At 46.4% G+C, this 20596-nt stretch overlaps 5 protein-coding genes across 5 annotated transcripts; 1 reads left to right on the top strand and 4 right to left on the bottom strand.

Moving 5' to 3' along the window:
* Positions 1–2235: 2235 nt before the first annotated feature.
* On the bottom strand, positions 2236–3302 carry LRP88_14975 (uncharacterized protein; the record flags this gene model as incomplete). The annotated part of the gene is made up of 2 exons (XM_083251309.1): positions 2236–2256; positions 2295–3302. The coding sequence occupies 2 exons, from the start codon at positions 3300–3302 to the stop codon at positions 2236–2238; spliced, it is 1029 nt and encodes a 342-aa protein (XP_083092952.1).
* A 191-nt stretch (positions 3303–3493) lies between these two features.
* LRP88_14974 (uncharacterized protein) lies at positions 3494–4847 on the bottom strand (the record flags this gene model as incomplete). The annotated part of the gene is made up of 3 exons (XM_083251308.1): positions 3494–3513; positions 4061–4435; positions 4496–4847. The coding sequence occupies 3 exons, from the start codon at positions 4845–4847 to the stop codon at positions 3494–3496; spliced, it is 747 nt and encodes a 248-aa protein (XP_083092951.1).
* Positions 4848–5179: 332 nt separating this feature from the next.
* Positions 5180–7381, bottom strand: LRP88_14973 (uncharacterized protein; the record flags this gene model as incomplete). The annotated part of the gene is made up of 1 exon (XM_083251307.1): positions 5180–7381. One exon carries the CDS (start codon positions 7379–7381, stop codon positions 5180–5182), a length of 2202 nt encoding a protein of 733 aa, XP_083092950.1.
* A 2047-nt stretch (positions 7382–9428) lies between these two features.
* LRP88_14972 (uncharacterized protein) lies at positions 9429–11066 on the bottom strand (the record flags this gene model as incomplete). The annotated part of the gene is made up of 3 exons (XM_083251306.1): positions 9429–10290; positions 10326–10500; positions 11033–11066. 3 exons carry the CDS (start codon positions 11064–11066, stop codon positions 9429–9431), a joined length of 1071 nt encoding a protein of 356 aa, XP_083092949.1.
* Positions 11067–11627: 561 nt separating this feature from the next.
* LRP88_14971 (uncharacterized protein) lies at positions 11628–12444 on the top strand (the record flags this gene model as incomplete). The annotated part of the gene is made up of 2 exons (XM_083251305.1): positions 11628–11904; positions 12437–12444. 2 exons carry the CDS (start codon positions 11628–11630, stop codon positions 12442–12444), a joined length of 285 nt encoding a protein of 94 aa, XP_083092948.1.
* Positions 12445–20596: the final 8152 nt, after the last annotated feature.

Here is a 20596-nt window from a genome sequence, read left to right as displayed (position 1 = left end):
GGCTATCAGCAATACCATGATAATGACTGGAAAAGGATGCGGCCTATCATCGAGGATCTTCTTCTATTCGGAGCAAAAACATGATCAGGCCTCGTTGCTCAAGGGAGCCACTATGGATTCAAGAGTCAGGTATGCTATAAGCGTCGCATCACATCACATGATAGCATCTGATAAGGAAATAGACCAAGCTGGATCCGAGATAGAGTTACTCGGAAGTGGGGGGGTGGAAAGAACTTCACAAAGAAGCGCACCAAGCATTATCTCGAATCAGATGCCTACGAGACACCCAGCCTAGACTTATCATCTGGAACTAGGATGATGAGATCCGCGATCCGACACAACCTCAGGGTATCCGCTTCTCACCTCCACTGCTTGGCAATCATTCGTGACCAATACCTGACCCCGTCTCCTCTGGATTCCCACAAGCAAGTGCTCTTCTCTTCTGTTTCAACCTATGTAACCGGAGCCTTCGACAACCAAGAATGGAAGACCGAGACATTTTCCAACGGTATTATAGATGATTTCGAGCAATGGACGTTTGACAACCCTCCCGGCGTCTTCAAGACGTTCGCATTTCTAATTTGCGCGACTCTGTGCTGCCAGCTAGGGATGCATGTTGGGGCCCAGCTTCTGCTGGAGTCCGGACTTAAAGAACTTCCGACCTATCTCAACGCTTATTCACCCGAAGCTCTTCTAACCCTTATTGTTTTGTTGGGGTTTTTCAGTGATCGCATGCCTACAGAGCGCAAGAAGCTTCTGGATTACTGCATCTCTACGGTCGAAGAGGCTAATCCTTTGGGAGTTGTACTTCGTCGTATACGTGACGCAGAGCACGCAGAGCACGCAGAGCATCAAAGCCCGGATAGCGACTTTCGGGCAAGCTTGCTTCATAACGTCGCGACCATATTCTGCAACAAATTGAGAGATCGACTAGGGCCCGATAAACTTGGTTATGCCATCTTGCAACCCTTGCACGTTACTGGAGAGAAAGAAGATTTCGAAAGCCTCGCATGGGACGACCCTGGATTAGTCCAGAAAAAAGATCAGAAGTTTTTCAACTCTGACCTAAACATCAAACGCTTTATCGTCCTGGCTGTTGAGAGATTCGGTGTGCGAGAACTCCTCCAGATTGAGGATACACTGAAGCGGCAGAAGTCTAGCAGAAACCAACAAAGACCTTGAGATGATAGACCGTTATCTGACGTCTCTTCAGCGGCCAATCCAGAGGATAGGGTTTCGGGACTGTTTCGATGACGAGGAGCTATTTAGGAAATACTGGAAGCGAACAACTGGCGACTGGGAGTCGAAGCAGGAACCCCTGTGCCCTAACCATATTATGGATATGTTGCAAGGTATTGGCAGGTTCGAGCTCTGGGGAGATACGACCGAAGTAATGATGATTAGAAAACACCTAGATCATGTCTTCTTGGCTCTAGCAACGGACCTAGGAAAGCGCTATAGGATGGTTGAAGGTGCAAGTCTCTATGGAGTATTGCAGGAAAGCTGAGATAATAGCTCGTGGGGTATATTATACCTCAATTTCAATGATATTTCTACTCAAGTCCACCCCCAGGCCCACATAGATCCACGGCACTCTACCTTGAGTCCATCGCCGTCAAGACCATCTAGTAAAGTGTTGTTTTGCTGATCCTAAGGCTCGTCATTGCTAACCAGTTAATTAATTAAGCCTCGCAGGACATATAGATAGTCAATTCTAGGGGTAAAGGTAAGAGGGATAATAGTAATAAAGGCTTAAGGACTATGATGGGCACGCATAGACACTTACCCCCAGGTTTGAAGGGATTCCAAGACCAGCAGGATGCAAGGTCTCTAGAGTCGCGCCGGATGCTGTGTATAGAATTCACTTAAGCGGCGATGTTCTTCGCCGAATTTAGTAGCCAAAACCGCGGCACTCAGACTTATTATATTATTCTTCTTCTTAAGGCAATAACTAGTTGGGCCTTAGATACCTTTGATTACTAGAGCGCTAGGATAGGAGAATAATAGATCTATAAATTATTTCCCTCTACCACCCTGATTAGGTAGTGCTTAGTTTACGCCCAACAATCATAAACCCTAGGCCGTTTATCCCCTCATACCTACCCTATCGCATTAGCTAACATTCGCAACCTATATATCGCCGTCCTCTGCTTCCCCCCAAGATGCTTCTTCGTGTGTTCAGCTATGTGTGCCACCACGGACCGCCACGCATCCGTCGAATATACCGGCCCGCCATCACCGGGTGGTCCATCTGGCCTAGAACCCCCCTCGTCGTTGATCCATTCGATACTCACCATATTCAGCCTGCTCTGCACCTCCATCATCCACCCTGATTCTTCCGGCCAGGTCGAGAAGGCATCGTCGAGCACAATGACCTTGCTGTAGTGCACTATCGCTCGCAGCCGTTCCCCGAGGTCGATATCCATCGGCATCGGGTTCTTGTGGAACCGCCCTCGGCTGATAAAGTCCCTATCGCCATCATCCCCCGACACCACCGATCGGGCGAGGACCGCAATCCACCACACGAGCGGGTTGTTCCGCGGCGTCGACTTAGGCTTCCTCAACGCCTTCATAAGCAGCAGCTGGATCGGTGCCCAGACGCCCTCGAACCCTCCCTTCTCCCGCCTCCGCGCTATCGCCTTGAGATCCACCTGCCAGACCTCTTGCTCGATATCTAGAATGTCGTCGATCTGGCTCTCCGTCAACCGCATACCCATCTCCTCCAGCGTGCCCTCGTCTTGCGAATGACAGATGAACCCCACCAGGCTCGTCCAGATGGACTGGTATCGTCGTCGCCGACTGAGGTCGCAGACGGCCGCGAGGCTCTCAAACGCACCTCGACCCTCATCTTCCCCGCTCTCATCCATGCTGTTCAATGCGGCCCGCGCCGCCCGTGGCCATCGCTCCGTCATGGCCTCTATCCCGTCCAGCCCGTTCCAGAAGGCCGACTGGATGATCATGCGCCTCTGACGATCCTGGACAAATCTGCGTCTCTGCTCTCTCGCATCCTCGCCGCCACTCCTGAACTGCACAACCTTGCGGTTCGGTGCCAGCGCTGCATCCGGCGTGGGGCTCGTCGCCGATAGGTATCCGATCCAGTTTCTCTTGATCCTTTTCCAGACTTCATCGTCCTCTGCCTCCCCTGGGCGGAGGAAGTTCATCTCCTGGAGCCATCCCTCGCAGGCTGCGCGGTCTGTATCTGATAGCCGTGCCATGCGGTGCGGAGCCTCGTTGTGCTCTGTTGGTAGATCTGGCTGTGTGGACCGCTCAAGCGCGATCGTGTAGAGTTCTGTAGCCGTCATGACTGGATATGCCGGATGTATGCGTTGGCCGTGAGTGTAATTCTGCTGTAATGTTAAGGTAATTGGTATTTGCCGTGAAAAAAGGAAATTTGTGAAGAACTATTGAGAACCTTGCTCTCTCCCTCTGACTACTGCAGGTTATGGTTCTATATCACGTGACCTTTGAGATTATGCTACCTACCCTGCTGCTGCTACCTATCCTCAAGCTTGGCTGTTGCCATGTAATATGGAGGCCGCTAGTTTTCGGTCTTATTACTGGACGATCATGAGTCGATCGAGCCAGCCGAAGCAGTTAAGCCACTTGAAGTCCTCACTTAAGAGATGTCAAGGCAATAGAATGATTGTTCTACACTGAGAAGTTCTGGCAATTTATAAAATGGCCTCGTAGTGATGGTAATTCAAGTGCAGCATGCTTTTGAAGAATTTGTTTACTTGTAACCCTGTCTTAGCTACCTATCATTAATAATAGCCGAGCATCTATCTACCCATTCTTCCTTATTACTCTTGAATACACTGCCAATAAAACTCCTCGGCTCCTTCATGAGAAATATTAGGTCGTTACGTAATTTGAAGAGCTCGTCTTTAGGCGTGAGACGTGACTCGCAGTTGCGTGGGCTATCCCGATTGCCCTTGACTTTAATCAACCCAGTTCTCGAAGCATTCGGTTGTTGACCCCTTTGTGCTCTACGGTTACAGACGGTTAGGTAATCAGTCATCCTATTTCGTCGACGTTGAACGGGACCGTGGATATGACTCACCGATTTTCTTCGTCATCTCAGACACCCGCAGCACTGAATCACGGTCTTTGTCCCATGGAAATGCCTCCGGCCGCAGGAACCAGAGCATTCTCGTCACCATGTTGGCTGCTAGAAGAGCCGGGTCCCTTCTCCTAGTCGTCACGTTGAAGGCCTTTGTATTGGGCCGAACCTCGGGGGTTGCACTCGACGCTGTGATGGTTAACGTGAGCATGAGCATAAGATCACATAATGGATCCTCGAGGCATTCTGTCAGACAGCAGTACGCCACACAGTAGTGGGATAGTACGCCCTGATCTCCTTTCGCGAATAGCCGACGTATCTCGGTGAAGCCTCTTTCCACAATATCTGGGATCTGCTTGAACGGTATCTTACAGCCTAGATCGATTCGTGGTCGGATCCTCGCTCGCTTGACGCCAACCGAATCGACCGACCTACGAGCCTCCGCCTCGAGCGCCCGCCTCTTGAGGCTGTCGGGCCGAGCCGCGAGGACAGTGGCGGATGCAGCTGCTCCGACGAGTTGTACTACCTGCTGATGCGTCAATCTCCGGCGATGAGAGCCAGGTACCCACTCGATACTCGCAGATACCATAGCAGCTGCGATGCCCGAGACCCACTGGGCCCTCGTTGCAAAGACGCCTCTGGTGTGTTGGATGGCGGCCCGGAGGATAGAAGGCCATGTCGAATGTGTCGGTGCGATAGACTCAACTCCTGGGTGACCCTTCCTGCCGCCCTCCATCAGAGCAACGAACATCTCTTCTGCAAAGTCGCGTCTCGTCTTTAGCACCATCCTCGATTCATCTGTCGGACGGTCATCGAACTTGAGTACTTGCGCTGATAGTTTTTCGAAATTTCTGTGATGATGTCAGGAACGCTGGGAAGCTAAAGAGACTCCTGGCACGTACGATGTTTTGAAGGGACTGTCTTGCGCCTCCCAGGCCTCTAACGCAATCATCGCCCGAGCACTCTCCTCGTTACCCGTGTCGGCATCACCATGCGATCCAACGCCGTCCCTACCGCCACTACGGATACCACGGTTCAAGCCACGACGAACTTGGCGCGCGATAAAAGCGGCCGTCTCTGGTACCCATAGATCTCGGAACACCTCGTGGAGAAATGTCGTCATCCTGTCCATCCGTCTATCGATCGACCCCCAAGTTCAGCAAACCACAATTGACTGTGTCGGTTGGATGCCACCGTTCTATCGTAGTGATACTCTAGCGAGGCAACGTGCATCAGAACGGGCCGTCCGTTGCTCAACTGTGGCCATCCCACAAGGTTGACGAGTCCTCGCCCTTCTCGGATGTCCAGCATTCGCGGCGATATGAATGGCCATCCGCATGTTCTTAGACTATCAATCGTACCGAGAAGCCTCATAACTTTGGTAGGGAGCACCCTCGGGTCCCCGGTGAAGCAAAAGTTGCCCAGTCGATCGAGCGCAGCGACACCCTCGGAGAGAGCCATGCCCAGTCCTTTCGACCCAGCCTCGCGGAAGCGGTCCATTTCTGCTATGGCTGCCTCCATAACCTTGGCGAAAGCCACCATGACTCCTGGGAAGATATCAGGAGAGAAACGCCGGAGGATACCTGCATAAAGCTGTTTCTCTTTGAGGAAGAGTCGCATGAGCTGGAAGATGGGCTGTAGTACGCTACTGAAGTTTCGACGACGGCGCACGAGTCGTGGAGCATCGATGGAAATAACCTGCTCGAATCGGAACGCAAACTCATTCGCCTGCATGGCTGCCTCAACCCTTTGTCTCTCCCGCGCAAAAGGTGTCGATGCGCCAGGGTTGTCAGGTGTGAGTCGCCCCCGCACCTGGGCCAGTAGCCGCTGTTGCTTGTCCTTGAGCCGCGCCGTGCGCTGAGCCTCCGTCGAGGGGATGGTGAGAGCAGCTGTGGCGAGACCGTGGCTGGCTAGCAGGTCGTGAGGCCCATGACGGATAGACCGTTTCAGGTTGGAATAGCCCTGGAAGAAGCCGAACGAAAGCACGTCGGCACCCTGGTTCTGGTGGCTCATGTTCTCCTTCATGACAGTAAACAGGTCACTATCCAGGAAGGCAGGTGGACGATCCGATGTGAAATTGCCGTACGCTGGGTGGAAGCCGAGTGGGTAGAAGGTATAGTTGCTCCCGTAAAACTCCCCAGCCACCCGGTTACGGTCGGCAAGTAAACATACAGGAGGACCTGGTCTTCCTTCTGCATCGGGATGCTTGTTTGCTGCAGTGCAATGAACGTCAACAGCCAGGGCATAGGAGACGTGGCTGATGTTGTCGAGGTTATACTTCGCCTCAAGGGCCTCACGCAACCGCATCAGGCCAGGACTATACAACGCATCATGTTCTCTCTGGTCCTCCGTTGCTGGTACAGATGCTGATGATGGAGGTAGACTGGGTGGCGAGACGTCTGGCGCTTGCCTTGGACGGACGTCGCCACTACCGTCAGTATCTGGGCTCAACGGCTGCTGCTGGGAGTTGTCTTGCCCATCGTATTGATGCTCCTGATCATCTTGTAGCTGAGTCCCGTTATGTTGGCCCACATCAGTGTTCTCGGATTCGTTCATCCATTCAAGGAACCTCCGCTCCCGCTCTTCATCACCATCACCATTGTTGTCGTCGTCACCATTGTGCCTGTTCGCGTCGGCTTCGCCGTCAGCAATACCTCGATAATCCGTATCGATTCGCCCTGGACTGAGGCTAGGTGGTATTTGAGAAGCAACATCATCGTCCGCCCTCTCCGACACGAACAGGCTATCGTTGTCTTCCACTTCGACGGTTGGTTGATCATCGTATAGCTCGTCGAGCTCATCCTCTCGTTCCTCCCCTCTAATTCGCTCCCATCCTTGCTGTGTCGCCGGCAAACTATTGTTTTCTCCATCATCATCACCGTCGTCGGTCTCGTTGGACTCGTCGTCCAGACCGTCGAGATAGGCTGGCCTGATGACTGTCTCTTCTTCGAGGTTCGCTATGCCTTCGTTGACTTCTATGTTGATGTTGGCGCCATAGTCGTACGCGTGGAAGGCGGGCTGATGATCGGTCCAGAAAGGGTCGTCTTCTACGGAGAACCTTTCGAGGAACTCCGTCCAGCCATCCATGAATAGTGTCTGGAATATGACCCACTTGTCAAAGGCAATCATCTGCGTCTCCTTGCCTCCGAGGGCCCACCTCGGCTCAACACCTTCACCAAGGAGCTCACCTTGAAGGAAGATGTCCTTGATGTACGATGCGAGTAACAGAGCACGGCCCTGTACGAGGGCAGTCCTCGTATGTGTTGTATCGTGTCGTCGGCGGGGGTGGTTGGTCCCAGCAGCTCTCTGGCTTGGATGCATGACGATGAACCAAGCTTCTCGAGTGGCGCCGGTGGCAATGCGGAAGGTACGGCCGCTCAGGTCGAAATCGACGCCCTGCACATGCTTTGCGACATATGGGGCACTCCAGTGGCGAAAGGATATTGTGATATTGTCAAAGAAGTGGCTAGACCGGCAGATCGGCCGACGCGGTAGACCGACGATGCTAACGAAATCGAGCCGAAATACGGGGTAATAATCGTCGTCCTCGCTCGCCGCCTTTGACCCTGTCTTCTTGCTCCCATAGTCAATACAACTCGGCGCTGGAGGAGGTCAAGAGCACGTGTCCCGTCGAAGGCTTCGTCGTTCGTCTCGTCGATGAGCTCGTCAGCTAACACGACATGTCAGTCAGGACACCCCAGACAATTTGAAAAAACTAGCAGCGCGTTCTGGCTCAGGTTCTAGGTGGGGAAGAGCGTAGGAAGGGAAGGAAAGGACTGAAATAAGTCACTGCTCCTACACGCTCTTCGAACAATGCTGTGCCATACCATACATCCAGGAATCACCGGCGCGACGGTCTACCCTCCAGCCTCTTTGAAACTGGTCTGTAGCGTCTTCTGTGCTGACTGCACTCCCTTGGATGCTCGCGGGCTCCTCGAGATAATGTTCATCGGCCGAGAACGGCGATATAAGCTCTCGCGCCTCTTCTTGGTCCTCGCCGTCATCAATGTCAGGACCATCAGAGCGAACATCGAATTCGATTTCTTCTGGAAGCCCTAAGCACGACATGGTAGGCTTCTCAGCGTCCGTCACAACGGTTATGTTGACCAACGAGAGGTGACCCTGATGCTCAGAGGATGCTGACTGGTGACGAAAAGGATATGAATTAACATGAAGGGTACGGGGGGGAATGACAATACTGAGGAATACACACTACTTGTTTCTGTCAGGAATATTCCATCATCGTCACCTGCGAAACTGCTCGCTGATTTATAGGATTCGGCTACTGTGCAAACTGGTACGGCTAGACGCGAGACGCGTCGCTCTGCCTCGTGCTGTCGTGGTCGCAACTGAAGCTCTTTACCAAAGGGACCGCGTCTTCAGTAAGGTTCGAAAGGAGAGCAGCTACCGTACCTACCGCCAGCTTTACCCCGAACACATCCATAAACAACCCGGGCCGGCATACCCAGGGTTAGGTGTCCGAGCGCGCGTGTGGCTGATGTCAAAACCTGAAATATACAGCGCTATCTCATGCATCTTCTTCGAATTATCACACGGAATGACATCAAATCCCTCGTGATGCCCTTATGCAAAGGGTTAGGGCGAAACCCGCGGGAAATGAGGTGGCTTGCTCGTCACAGGCACTATGAAACTCTGCAAGCTTATCACAGTTTAAAACAACAAGGGTACTCTACCCCCAGTCCAGTTCTTTCCGGCCTATCCGCATCTTTTTCCCTGTGTTTTCAACCTTTACCAGTGTCTGACTAGCCATCAGTTCCAGCAGGAGCGTACAAGTGGTCGCGATAGGAACGATTTTGGCCTAACCTAGCTGTATCAATAACTTCTCACGGGTTAAAAACAATACATTTGGTCAAAAATTATGGCTTTTATTATCATTACTATTATTTTAATTACTGCTGCTTATTGTTTATTTATTGCTGTGCGACTGCCGATGGTTCGCCGGATTGAATCGTATATCTTTTGGTATAGGGTATGGCTCGCTCGTCGTTCCCAGCTGCCGCCCCGCCTGCCCTGCGGAAGGATCAACGCTTACTTCCGGACGTCGCTACAGGCCCATCCATCCAGGATGATCTCTTTTGTGGCTGCGAGCTAAGGGCTTGTTCCTGGTGACGCTGGCGTTGTCGTCTCGCCCTAGTCATCTGGGATTGGCTGGGGCTTGGCCGCCCGTTCGGTAACGTTGTCCTGGTTGCTGGTGATTGGTGGATCCAGCCGTTCCCAACATCTCCCTTTGGTAGTTTCTGCAACGGACGGCCGACTTCAGCTGCAATGTAAGACTTCTGAGGAGGTGGCTGATAACCGTGATCCGCGGCATTCCTTGCATGTGTTCCGTCTTGGTGGCGGGGGCTTCTCAGTGCCGTCTCCTGGGCTGGAGGCAATCCAGCGAACGGCGGCAACGAAGGTGGCTGCTGTTGAGGATGTCTTGATGGCTGGCGCTGTTGCCGCCGCTGCTGCCGCTGCTGCATTCGGGTAATAGGTCTTCTTCCATGGCCATTGTGCGCCCGCTGTCACGCTGTGCCCTGTCTGCCGTGTTGATCGGAACAAACCTTTGCGAAGATGGGGGGCTCGATGATACGGCACCCTGTTGTTGACGGAGCACTTCATTCGGGACGTGGCTGATACGCTCGTCTGGCAAGTGCCGCTGCTGTTGCTGCTGATCATCGTGTTCGGAAATTGCAGTGGCGGACGTCATTCCTGCCAGGATCCTCTCGTACCCCTGGTATGCCGCCTGGATCGCTTGGAGTGCTTCGCCTGACCAAGGATTTCCTTCGTCAGACTCGTTGCTTTCCACTGCTTTGCGGCATCGATCGGAAGCCCATGCGAGGACAGCATGATCGATATAGGCACCAAGTTCGCTCGAGGCGTACACGCCTCTCAATGCAGGATTCTCCTTCACCTCGGGAATATTTCCCAGCTGACTACAGATAGCTCGTGTGATGGCCGAAGCCGGTGGTCTGTGGCGCATCTCAGTCTGCGGCTGGTGAATCGCGTCATCCGCGCCGATGCGTTCAGGGATCGAATCCTCCCACACCGGACGAAATGCAGGACCAACAGCGTGTTGGACGATGTGAAATAAGCCCATCCAGAGATCGCCGGTGCTGAAGCGTTCTGCATATTGCTCATAATGTTCTTCTGGCATCAAGTCGAGATAGTGTTTCGTCGAGGGATCCCTGAACTCGGTCATATGGCTGCGGACGTAGTCGAGGACCTGCCTTTCAGGGTCCGTGAACGCAGGTCGAGCCAGGACGCGACATCGTCGGCGCCATCGACATCGTCGTCTTCTCTGAGCCGAGTCCACCAATCGTCTCCATAAGCAGTCGCCTTGAGACTTTTGATCGCAGGCACCAGGTCTTCTCGTCGTAAAGGCTTGTTGTTCTCGTGAAGACCGATGATATCAGCGGGTTGGGTGTTGACCCAGCGCACTACATGGTCCATGACCTGTGCCATGACCTCGCCTTCCTCCTTTTTGATCCGCAATAAAGGCTGCACATCCGGAAAACGAAGAGTAAGGTTCTGTTGAAGATGGCGGCAAAGACTGTCATAGGCTTCCTTGTCAAGCGAGGTCAGAAATCCGGTTCGCCGTGTTGCCTTTGTGCTCGGTTTGCCAGTGGAAGGAACCGATGGAGTGGAGTTGCTATCGCCGCTGCTACTGTCCTCCTTGGGATAAAAGACTTGGTATACATCTGCAGCATCATAGGTGTCGTTTTTGAGACTGCAGGCGAGCATGGTCCAGTCTGAAATCTGAATGGACTCAGAGGCGGAGGCAGGAAGTGCCCTTAAAGTTTCGAGTATCTGATAGAACGTATCGAACCAATACTGCTCGTGCAGGACGATGGTACACCCAAGTTAGCCACATATTATTCTAGGCAAGGCTTGATCCGAGACTGTCTGGGGTGGGAGAGGTGAATGAATAAATGGTAGGTCCATCACGGATGTCAAGGGTGAGTTACTCACATCGTCCAATCTGTACCCTGCGATCTGATACCATTTTGAAATGTTGAATGTGGTTCTCCCCAGAGAGGTTCGACACCAGCGGGTAATGCGAGGTCTCCACCGCTCGCTTCTCCACAGCGTGACGAGACGGCTGATGGGAAAGCGAGCTTCACTTGTCAGGCACAGGATATCCAACATCCTTTTCTCGATACCCTTCTTGTTGACATTTTTCTCGGCAGAAAATAGAGTGGGGTCCCGGTCAAAGGCGGAGGCGAGCTGTAACCAGATCTGACCATGTGTATCGGGCAGGGTGAGATCGCGACGGTTGACACGAAGCTTGATGTCAAGTTCGACTGGTAGAGTGTCTGTGTATAAGGATGAGTATTGTTTGTTATGTATGTATAAGTAGTATATCAGGTAGAGAAGATCTGCGGATTGGGGGTGATTGAAGAGGGGTCACACCTTTGTCGTAAAATTCGCAAATCCACCACAAATCGCTCGAATCAGAATCCGTCTGTTTCACGTAGTCTTTCAGAGCCTCGATGCGATGCTGGCCGGCCATGAGCTCAGGTTTCTCGTCGCCGTTGAAGTCGGCCCAGTTTTTGAAGGATAGCACATGCTGACGTCGGTCTTGGGCAGTGCTCTGATCAGCGTCTGGGATGGCGTCGATCATTTTTTGAACGGCGGCAGCACTGCAGGAGACCTGGACGTAGTGCTGCTCGGCTCGACGTGCGAGGCCGCCATTCTGGAAAGAGCGACAAAGATGGGCGACGTGATTGCGGTCGAGGGGCCTGTTGTTGCCACGAGACCAGGCGGAATGGAGGAGATGGATGGGCAGCTCAGCGACGGCGAGGCGGTAGGGCTCCGCCTGTTTCCTCAGGGAATCGACCTCGGTGAAGGAAGGTGGAGGAGGCTTTGGTGACTTGGCGGGCTTAGGTGGTGATGATGGGGTATCGTCGGGGACGGGAAGTAGGGAGGGAGAGGTGGATAGACGGGGTTCACGGGAAGGGTGGGTAGGGGTAGTTTTCAGCCGTTTGGAGGGCCGGGGATCGGGGTTGGATTTGGGAGGTAGAGGGCGACCAATTTTGATCATTGTTTGTGATGATTGATTGATGATTATTATTATTGGGATTTATTGTTTGTGATTTATTTTATTTGATGTGGGATGTGGAATTGTAAAAGGGTAAGAAGCAACAGGTGGGAAGAGATGAGGGTTCGGGTTATTATATTGAATGGGAGTGTTAAGGTACAGGGGGTGGGGAAGGTGACTAATTAAAAGAAAGGAAGACGGGAGACGGGAGACGGGAGACGGGAGACTTCTGGGCTGCTAGTCAAGAATTAGATGTCGTCAAGAAGTGGCCAAAGGAGCATAGATGGTAGTCAGGGAGAACGAATGAGAAAGGTGGAGGAGAGATGGAGGCTTAGAGGTTTGAGGAGGGGAGGGTGCGCACGGACACCTAAACCCAGGTTTAGGTGGGGAGGGCGTCCAAAAATGGCAAGTTTACTGGTAGGCTTCTAAAATATTAGGGGCTCGTGGTATGGATAGCCCAAAGACGCATAACTTTTAACCCTAACCGGGACCGGTTCGGGGTGATCTTTGACTGCAATCTAACCCTCGATCTATGCTATCCGCGCCTCATAGCGGTCCTTTTCATCTATACCGCTATAATAAAACCCATAGCCAATCTTATTAGCCATAGCTTCGCATTGCCCCTTTGACCGGCAGTATATCACCCCCTTCTAACTACTAGTTATATATTCGTCGAGCTCTTATATAATATTAATAGTATGCTTTTTAATGGCCCCGCGCCCGGGCTTAACTTAATTAACCCGATACCGACAGTTCAACTTCGTCGTCTAATCCCATACTATCACTGCGGATTAAGCCAATATCTCCCTGCGGAACCACTCCTCGAGCACGACTAGAAGCATTATAGTTAGCAATACTATCAGGCAGCCATACCGGTATAAGCTTTATAGCTCACCTAGCTTAGCGCGATACCTAATATCCATGATAACTATATAATACTCATCGACGAATATTCGCTACAGTAAGCCTATATATAGTAACCTGTCTGCATATCCTAAAAATTTAGTACTAGAAATGATATCTATGCTAACGACTACTAGCCATACTGCCCGCGGTATGCCCTCTCGCCTGGCATGCAGTAACGACCTAAACCGGGTACAATCGACGCCCATAGCCATTGCTCGCGTGACCAAGTCATCCATGAGCGCCACGAATAGCACCACCATGATACTCGTCCCTATCTCCCGCATCACTACCGGCAGTATAAATAATATGCTCTTTCTAGCCCCTGTCGGTAGCACGTTAATCGCTATCTAACCCGTCTTCAACGATATAATCAATTATATGCTCTTAGCTTACTTATTAGACCGCCAAGTCACCTCCGGTCCCAGTAGCATTTATAACCTATTAGCCATATCCTCCTCTATGTCTTATCCCGCTTTACTAGTCTTTGCCCGCTTATGCCTAGTCATCTAAGCTAAGCCGTTAATACCCTATTGCCCCTCCGCTTAATACTTGCCCTTGCGCTTGCCCTTATGCTTACCCTTACGCTTTAGCCCCTTCTCTTTTATACTCTCCCCCTCTAGAAACTAATGCCATAGCTTACTAATCTCCTTAAACATTGCAATTATTTCCAGCTATAACTTCCCGGGGAAGCTAATATATACGGCATAATACTACCTCGCGATCTATATCCCATGCATTAACTACAAATCCTAAACAATATTCTAGCTTCCTCTATAGTCAACCGGCTCGCCTATCGTTAGATCAATATCGACGTTGTCATCCTCGTCCTCATCCTCTATTCGGCTCTCAAGCTGCTTCGCGACTAGCCCTCGGATTCGTCGTCCCATCTCAATCGCGATCGGCCGGTATTATCCCACCCCGATTCTCGCCCCCATGCCTGCCTACATTACTCGCGCCAGCTGTCTGCTGAGCCGGTTGGTATCCCACACCCGCGAGCTGCCATCTCTCCATATAAATTCTAGCTGCTCTCCGCGCGGCTCGGCTAGCTTATATTTCCGCCGTAGCACCCGTTTAGCCGGTATTAACCACGTTATATATCCAACTATTATACGCCTAATCAGCTCGGGGACGAACCGTGCTACCTTATGGGCGTTATCGCGGATTGCCTTTATCTTATCTCGGTCTGTGATAATTATAACCTGCCTATCTATCACGAAGATATTCCATATGAGCTACCATGAGTCACAGTGCCGCAGCGTTATCACCTCTGGACCCCGACCCGGGAGTCCGCCCTATGTGTGCACGAGCACTATAAGTACCTCACGAAGTAGTTATAAGTCTCGAAGCTATTTCTTGACTCTATGTCGCTTCTAACGGTTTCGTGCTGAGTCCCAAATCGACGGTTCTATTAGCCTCATCGCCTTAGCCAGCCCGGGTTCTAGCTAATCATTCTTCGGGTTTATCGCGAACGACTAGCCTGCCCCTAGCCATACCATGCTATTAGTAATCCTATCTATATTGATCTTTTGGCTAACCTTCTCCCACGTCCCTCTAAATAGTCGATCCAGCAACTTCTACGCTTCAACGACCTGACCACGGAGTATACGAGTAAAATCATCGACTATGATCCGCTCGCCGTTATGGAATAATGCCTCTCTGTTCTCGGCCCAGTATATCGACGGCTGCCCGCCCATTTTCTTACGCTAGCCTTTCCCATATGCTATCCACCTAATAATCGTATTAACGACGGTATAAGTGCTAATATACATCTATGTAGCATACTAATCCCGAAATATAAGCACTGCCTCTGCCCTGAGCTTATCTTAATCCCGGGGCTGGTTCTTAAATATTGCCTCTAAAAAAAATAGCTAAGCCCACCATAGCACGGCTGCCAGCATGCCGGTGTATAAGTACGGCTCTATATAACTAAGCGGGCGTAGTTAGATGCCTAGTATTGCATAAAAGCATAGCAGCGGGTTCGTATATGTATTGCCTCTGATATAAGCTTTGATCGAAGCAATAATAAATAAATAAATAGCCCTATTGAGCGCTCTATGCTGCTGAGCAGTTATGCCCTCGTTATCCATTGCCTCGTTATCGTCGTCGTCGTTATCGTTATTACTCTTATCCTCCCTGTCTCTACTACTATAGAAGCCGCTATTATGACTACTAGGAAATCTATTGCCCTCGAGCTCGTCTATTATATTATATAGCAAGCTCTACTGGTCGTCCATAAAGCAAATAGCCTACTGCTTAAATGCCTCTTTACATCTAATGCGATATACTCGCTAGCAAAAGCTCAAGTACCAATGACTAATAGACTGATACTTGCTTATCAATGCCTCTTTGCCTTTTCGTCTAAATGGCATTCCACTCGGACTTATTGCCGTTATGCTAGCGAGCCATTAAAGCATCTCTATCGGCATGCTATTAAGTCGCTAGCAGCAGCGGTCGACCTTGCGATCGAAGCTTTGCCCGAGCCGCTATAGTAGTTGTTATTCCCGGACCGCTTGCTTGTCTTCTGGCCGGACTCGCCTAGCTATCACTGCCTTTGCCCTTATCCACTTAGCTGCTTTAGAAATATTAAGCAAATCCCGGGAGTTAAAGTGCCTCACCTAGCCTAGTCTCTTCACCTATGCCGAATCCCAGTTTATATCCTCTTCTAAGTCGCCCTTTCAGAGCCGCATAGTATCTTCTGCTTTTAGCTCGGCCTAGCTATTAGCAATGATCTTTTCTATAGCGCTATCTCTCGTTATGCCAGTATCATCTAACGCATTATTAATATCATTATAGTCTCGAATAATCTAATACCGCGTATACTTTCTACGTATCTAAGTTTACAATTAAACTTTAATCTATTAATTCTCTGTGGCCTTATGCCCTGTCTCCCTCTAGTGACGGGTGATATTATTGCGTGCCGTTATGAGATACCTGCATGCGGCGTAGCTATAACTATATAGCACGTCAAGCGGTTTAATTGCCGCACTACCGTCAGCCAGCAGTTAACTAAGCTTTAGATCGGCCAAATCCATAGTATTATAATAGTCCTTGATGTCCTTTAGCGTCTATCCTGTTATTTAATGCTCGTGCCGGAAATGCGACTTAATACTAGCACCGGGCCGAACTGCTGCTCTGCAATCATAGTAGATAAGCATTCGGTGCTCCTCATTAAGTTAGGCAATATCATCCATACTCTACTATATTAGCTTTAGCTAATAACTAAAGCTTTTAATAGAACGAGTTAAAAATACTATTATAGAGTCCTTTTTGACTATAAACCCCTTTCCTCTATAACCCTAACCCTAACTAGCTACTAGCTAACCCTAACCCTAGTGTTAGGAAATTTTAGACCAATCAGCGACTCGATCTAACTCTAAGCGATATTACTCCAAAGCACAGACGGCAAAACACGATTTATATGGGCGATTTTACTTAAATCGCCGGAGAATAATACCTAGGGTAGGCTTGATCTCTTGGAGGGAAAGCTAATGAGGCTGTTAGCGGAGGTGTTGTTGAATTTGGTTGAAAAGAACTGCGGATTTATAAGTCTTGCAAATTAGAAGGGAAAAAGCAGGGATATAAGTAAAATAATCCATAATTATAAGACTTATAGATAATTAAGATATAAATAAATAAGGCTTTTAGATAACTAAGATATAAATAGAGATAGAAATTAGAAGTAAATAGCTAGGAAGAGTTAAAGTCTTTATAAAGAGGTAAAAAAAAAGAAAGAATATAGAGGTTAAAGCTTATTAGCGAAGGAATTGCCTTAATTGTGGCTGGCGAGGTGGTTAGTGTGGCTAGATAGCTAAGTTGTGGCGGTGGTTGGGAAATTTTAGCGTTATGCTAGTTGCACTGACCACCTCATTAAAATTCCTCTTTTTTATCTTTAAATAATTCTAGAAAAATTAAGATATAAGATATAAGAAAAAGGATTTTATTTCTAAAATCCTTATAGCTTAAAGTTATATATATCTCTTTTCTAGAGTCTTAGCTTTATAGGAACCCTATTTTTTAAAAAACATCGGCTGGTTAAGAAAAAAAACATCGGCTGCCCCATGGTCTGCTAGCGTAAAAAATTTCCCCTATATAAAAAAAACGTCAGTAGCTCAACCGACGTTTTTAATAGATAATAGGGTTCTTCTTTTTAGGTATAGTATCTCGCTCTTCTTACTAAGATCCTTCTCTTTACTATCCTCCTTTTTATTTTCCTTATCGCTTTTTTAACTAATTATTTAATTAGCTACTGCCTTTATACTCCTTATAACTTATATACTTTCTTGCTCTTTCTTGCCCTTAAGAGCTTTATTTCTTATCCTTAGTCTCTTAAGCGCTTCCTCCTTATTTAATTCTCCTTTTTATTAGCTATTTTTATCTTTTATAAACTTTTTTAAGTAATCCTTATAAATAGACTTTATGATTTTATAGCTATTAAGCGTTTTAAGCTTATAATAGTTTGCCCTATTATAGTACTTAAAGATATAAAATAAGCTATATTACTTATATATTATCTTTATCTTTATAGATATATTATTTAATTATAATATATTAAACCTTAATACTAAGTCTCTAACCTTTAAAGAAATCCTCCTTAACCTATAAATATTTTTCTTATTTTATTTTTTTATTACCTTTGCTTTAAATACTTTAATCTTTTCTTATATTACTACTATATCTATATTTTTCCTTTTAAGGATCCTAACCCTCGCAAGGATAAGGTTCTCTTATGTTAATACTTCGTCTTAATTAATTAATCGCTAAGTAGGGATATTAACCTCTAAAGGATATACTAGATCCTACCCGTGGATAAGGTAGAAGGGAGAGTGCCTATATGGCGCCTTCGCGGCTATTTTATCCGCAAATAGGGCTCTTTCTAAGTTATTATACCACCTCGGCTTTTCTTTCTTCTCTATCTTCCTTAAGGCCATGAAGATTAAGTAATATCTTCCCTTGTTAATGCTATTAGCCTTGGGGTTATATGGGGATATAATAATGCATAGTACCCCTAGTTCTTTAAGCAGGGGCGGAAATTCCTTCTTAAATTCAGGTCTGCTATCTATAATAGCCACGGAAATCATACTAAACCGGTATATAAAGTTAGCTGCGAAGTGCCTTAGCGCTTTAGCTATAATTTTCTTTAGGGGGATCACTTTTACCTATCCCGTTATATTATATCTTGCCTCTGCGAGATATTTAAATCCTTGGTTTATTAGTATATATTAGTAGTTAAAATAGACCTTAATTATTAGATTAAATAATTCGGTGTGCTAGATAGCCTCTAATAGTCTCTAGGGGGCATAGGCTTAATAAGTAGGATAATATCGCATTGCTTTAGAGATCTGGTTTTATATACTATTCTAAAAGTATCTCCTTTTTATAAGGTTATAAGTAACTTCCCTACCCTTATAGCTATTATTAAAGTAATATAACTTAATTAGCTTCTTTTATATCTTAGGATTATCTATTATAAGCAAAGGCGTATTATAGTCTCGCTTTAGTCGCTTCTAGAGGTATTATCCTTAAATAAAAAAAGAAAGCGCTTTCCTCTTAAATTATTACTATTACAAGCGAGTTAGCCCTCTAGGCTCCTTAAAGGTATATAAATACTTAGTAATATTCTTATATTCTTAAGAGTAGATATTATCTAGGATATTAGGCTTTTTATTAATATAAACTATATTAAGGTAAAGGTTAATAAAGTCTTTAATATCCCCTTTAATTTATATATCTAATTAATTAAATAATCTTATATATTTTTATAATAATCTATTTATTATATGGTTTTTTTTTCTTAGTATATATTTAATTATAAAGTTAAAAAGAAAAAAGTAATTAATTTACCTTAAAATAAGGGATCTAGGTATATTATTTACTTTGCTATTAATTTAGTAAACTAATACTTATAAATTAGTTTTAAGGATAAAGGGAATATTATAAATTATGCCTCTAAGGCGGCGAAATATATAAAGGACCGCCCTATACTCTCTTTTTATTACATTATACTTAGTTTTAGCTAGGTTTTATAGACTAGATTTAAATCAAATTAGTTTTTATTTTCTATTAATAACTTATATTAAAATATATCCCTAACCTAAGAGGCTTATATTAACTATTAGAATTACCTCCCTAGCCTCTTTAAAGTAGTTAAGAGTAATAAGGATTAGCGGAGCTATGACCTTTTTCTTTAATATCTCTATAGCCTCCTTCTAACTCAGTCCCTAGATAAACTCGGCGTCTTTCTTTAGTAGGTCTATTAAGGCCTTTATGATCTATGCGAACTATTTAATTTATTAGTAATAGTATCCCATAACGCCGAGGAAAGACCTTACCTCCCCTATATTAAGATAGACTTCTTACTCTAAAATCTTTATAACTTTCTTCTCCTCTAGCTTCCTTCCATAGGTCCCATAGAGATACCTAGTTACTATAGCTATCTTTCTATAAAATTAAGACTTCTAGCCTATAACTATGTATCCTAATAGCTTAATATTTACTAATACCTTATTAAGGTTAATTAGGTGCTTTAAAATAAAGCAGCGTATCCCTAGGGCTACCTTCTCCCTATTATAATTTATTATAAGTCCTTTAATATAGATATTATCTAAGAATAACTAATATATATCTAGGATTAAGTCCCTTAGGATTTAAAGGATATTCTAAGTAAACTAGGCAATAGAATTTATAGCTCCTTATAATAATATATATATCCTTAGCAGCCTAATTAGCGTTATAAAGCTTATTAAATCCCTACTAACTTCTATAAGCTTTATTTAGTTATATCTTAAGAAAAAATCTAAAAGTAATAATATTTTATATATTATAAAGTCTATAAAGAACTTATTATAGCTAAGAGGGATAAGACTATCTTAGATTATATACTTATTTATTAATATTATTAAATTAATTAATTAAAACTAATTATCTTTTTTTTAAATAAGAAAGAATAAGTTCCTATAGGGGCTATAACCCTCTTCTAGGATTTCTCTCTCTATCTAGGTTCTTAAGAGATTAATAACTTCTTTCTCGCACCTCTTAGGAATAGGTATACTCTTTGCTTATTAGGCCTTATATTTTATTACCTTAATGACTTATAGAGGCGCTATTAGCGGGTTAAGCTTCCCGCACTCTAAAAATTCCTATATAAGTATTACTTCCCTATTATATATAATTTCAAGAAATATATTAAGCTCTTCCCTAGTGAGGGTGCTCTTTACTTAATTAATTAGTCCCTAGAGCTATTCCCTATAAATCTAAGTCCCTCGCTTAATTTCTAAGAATTTTAAGGTAATTTAGTCGCGGTATTTTAAATCTTCTTATAGTTTCTCCCTTACTCTCTCTTACTTTTTTATTTTTTACTTAAGGTTACTTTCTAGGGTAGACTTATCTAATAGGATATTATCTTATAGGTAAATCTTAATTCCCTTCCTTTTATAGAGGGTATTAACTAATATCTCTTTTAATTTACCGCGGTTAAGTAGGTCCTTATCCCTTTATATTTTATACTTCTTTATTACTTACTTTTTAATTAATTAATTTATATCTTTTAGAGCTATATAGTATTACCTAATTATCTCTGCCTTAATAATTCT

Source organism: Fusarium phalaenopsidis (assembly GCF_050370095.1).
Source record: "Fusarium phalaenopsidis strain FUZ10S chromosome Unknown contig_32436, whole genome shotgun sequence".
In the NCBI taxonomy this organism is placed as follows: Eukaryota; Fungi; Ascomycota; class Sordariomycetes; order Hypocreales; family Nectriaceae; genus Fusarium; species Fusarium phalaenopsidis.
Note: the sequence above shows the minus strand (reverse complement) of the source record. Positions and strands in the feature narration are given on the sequence as shown.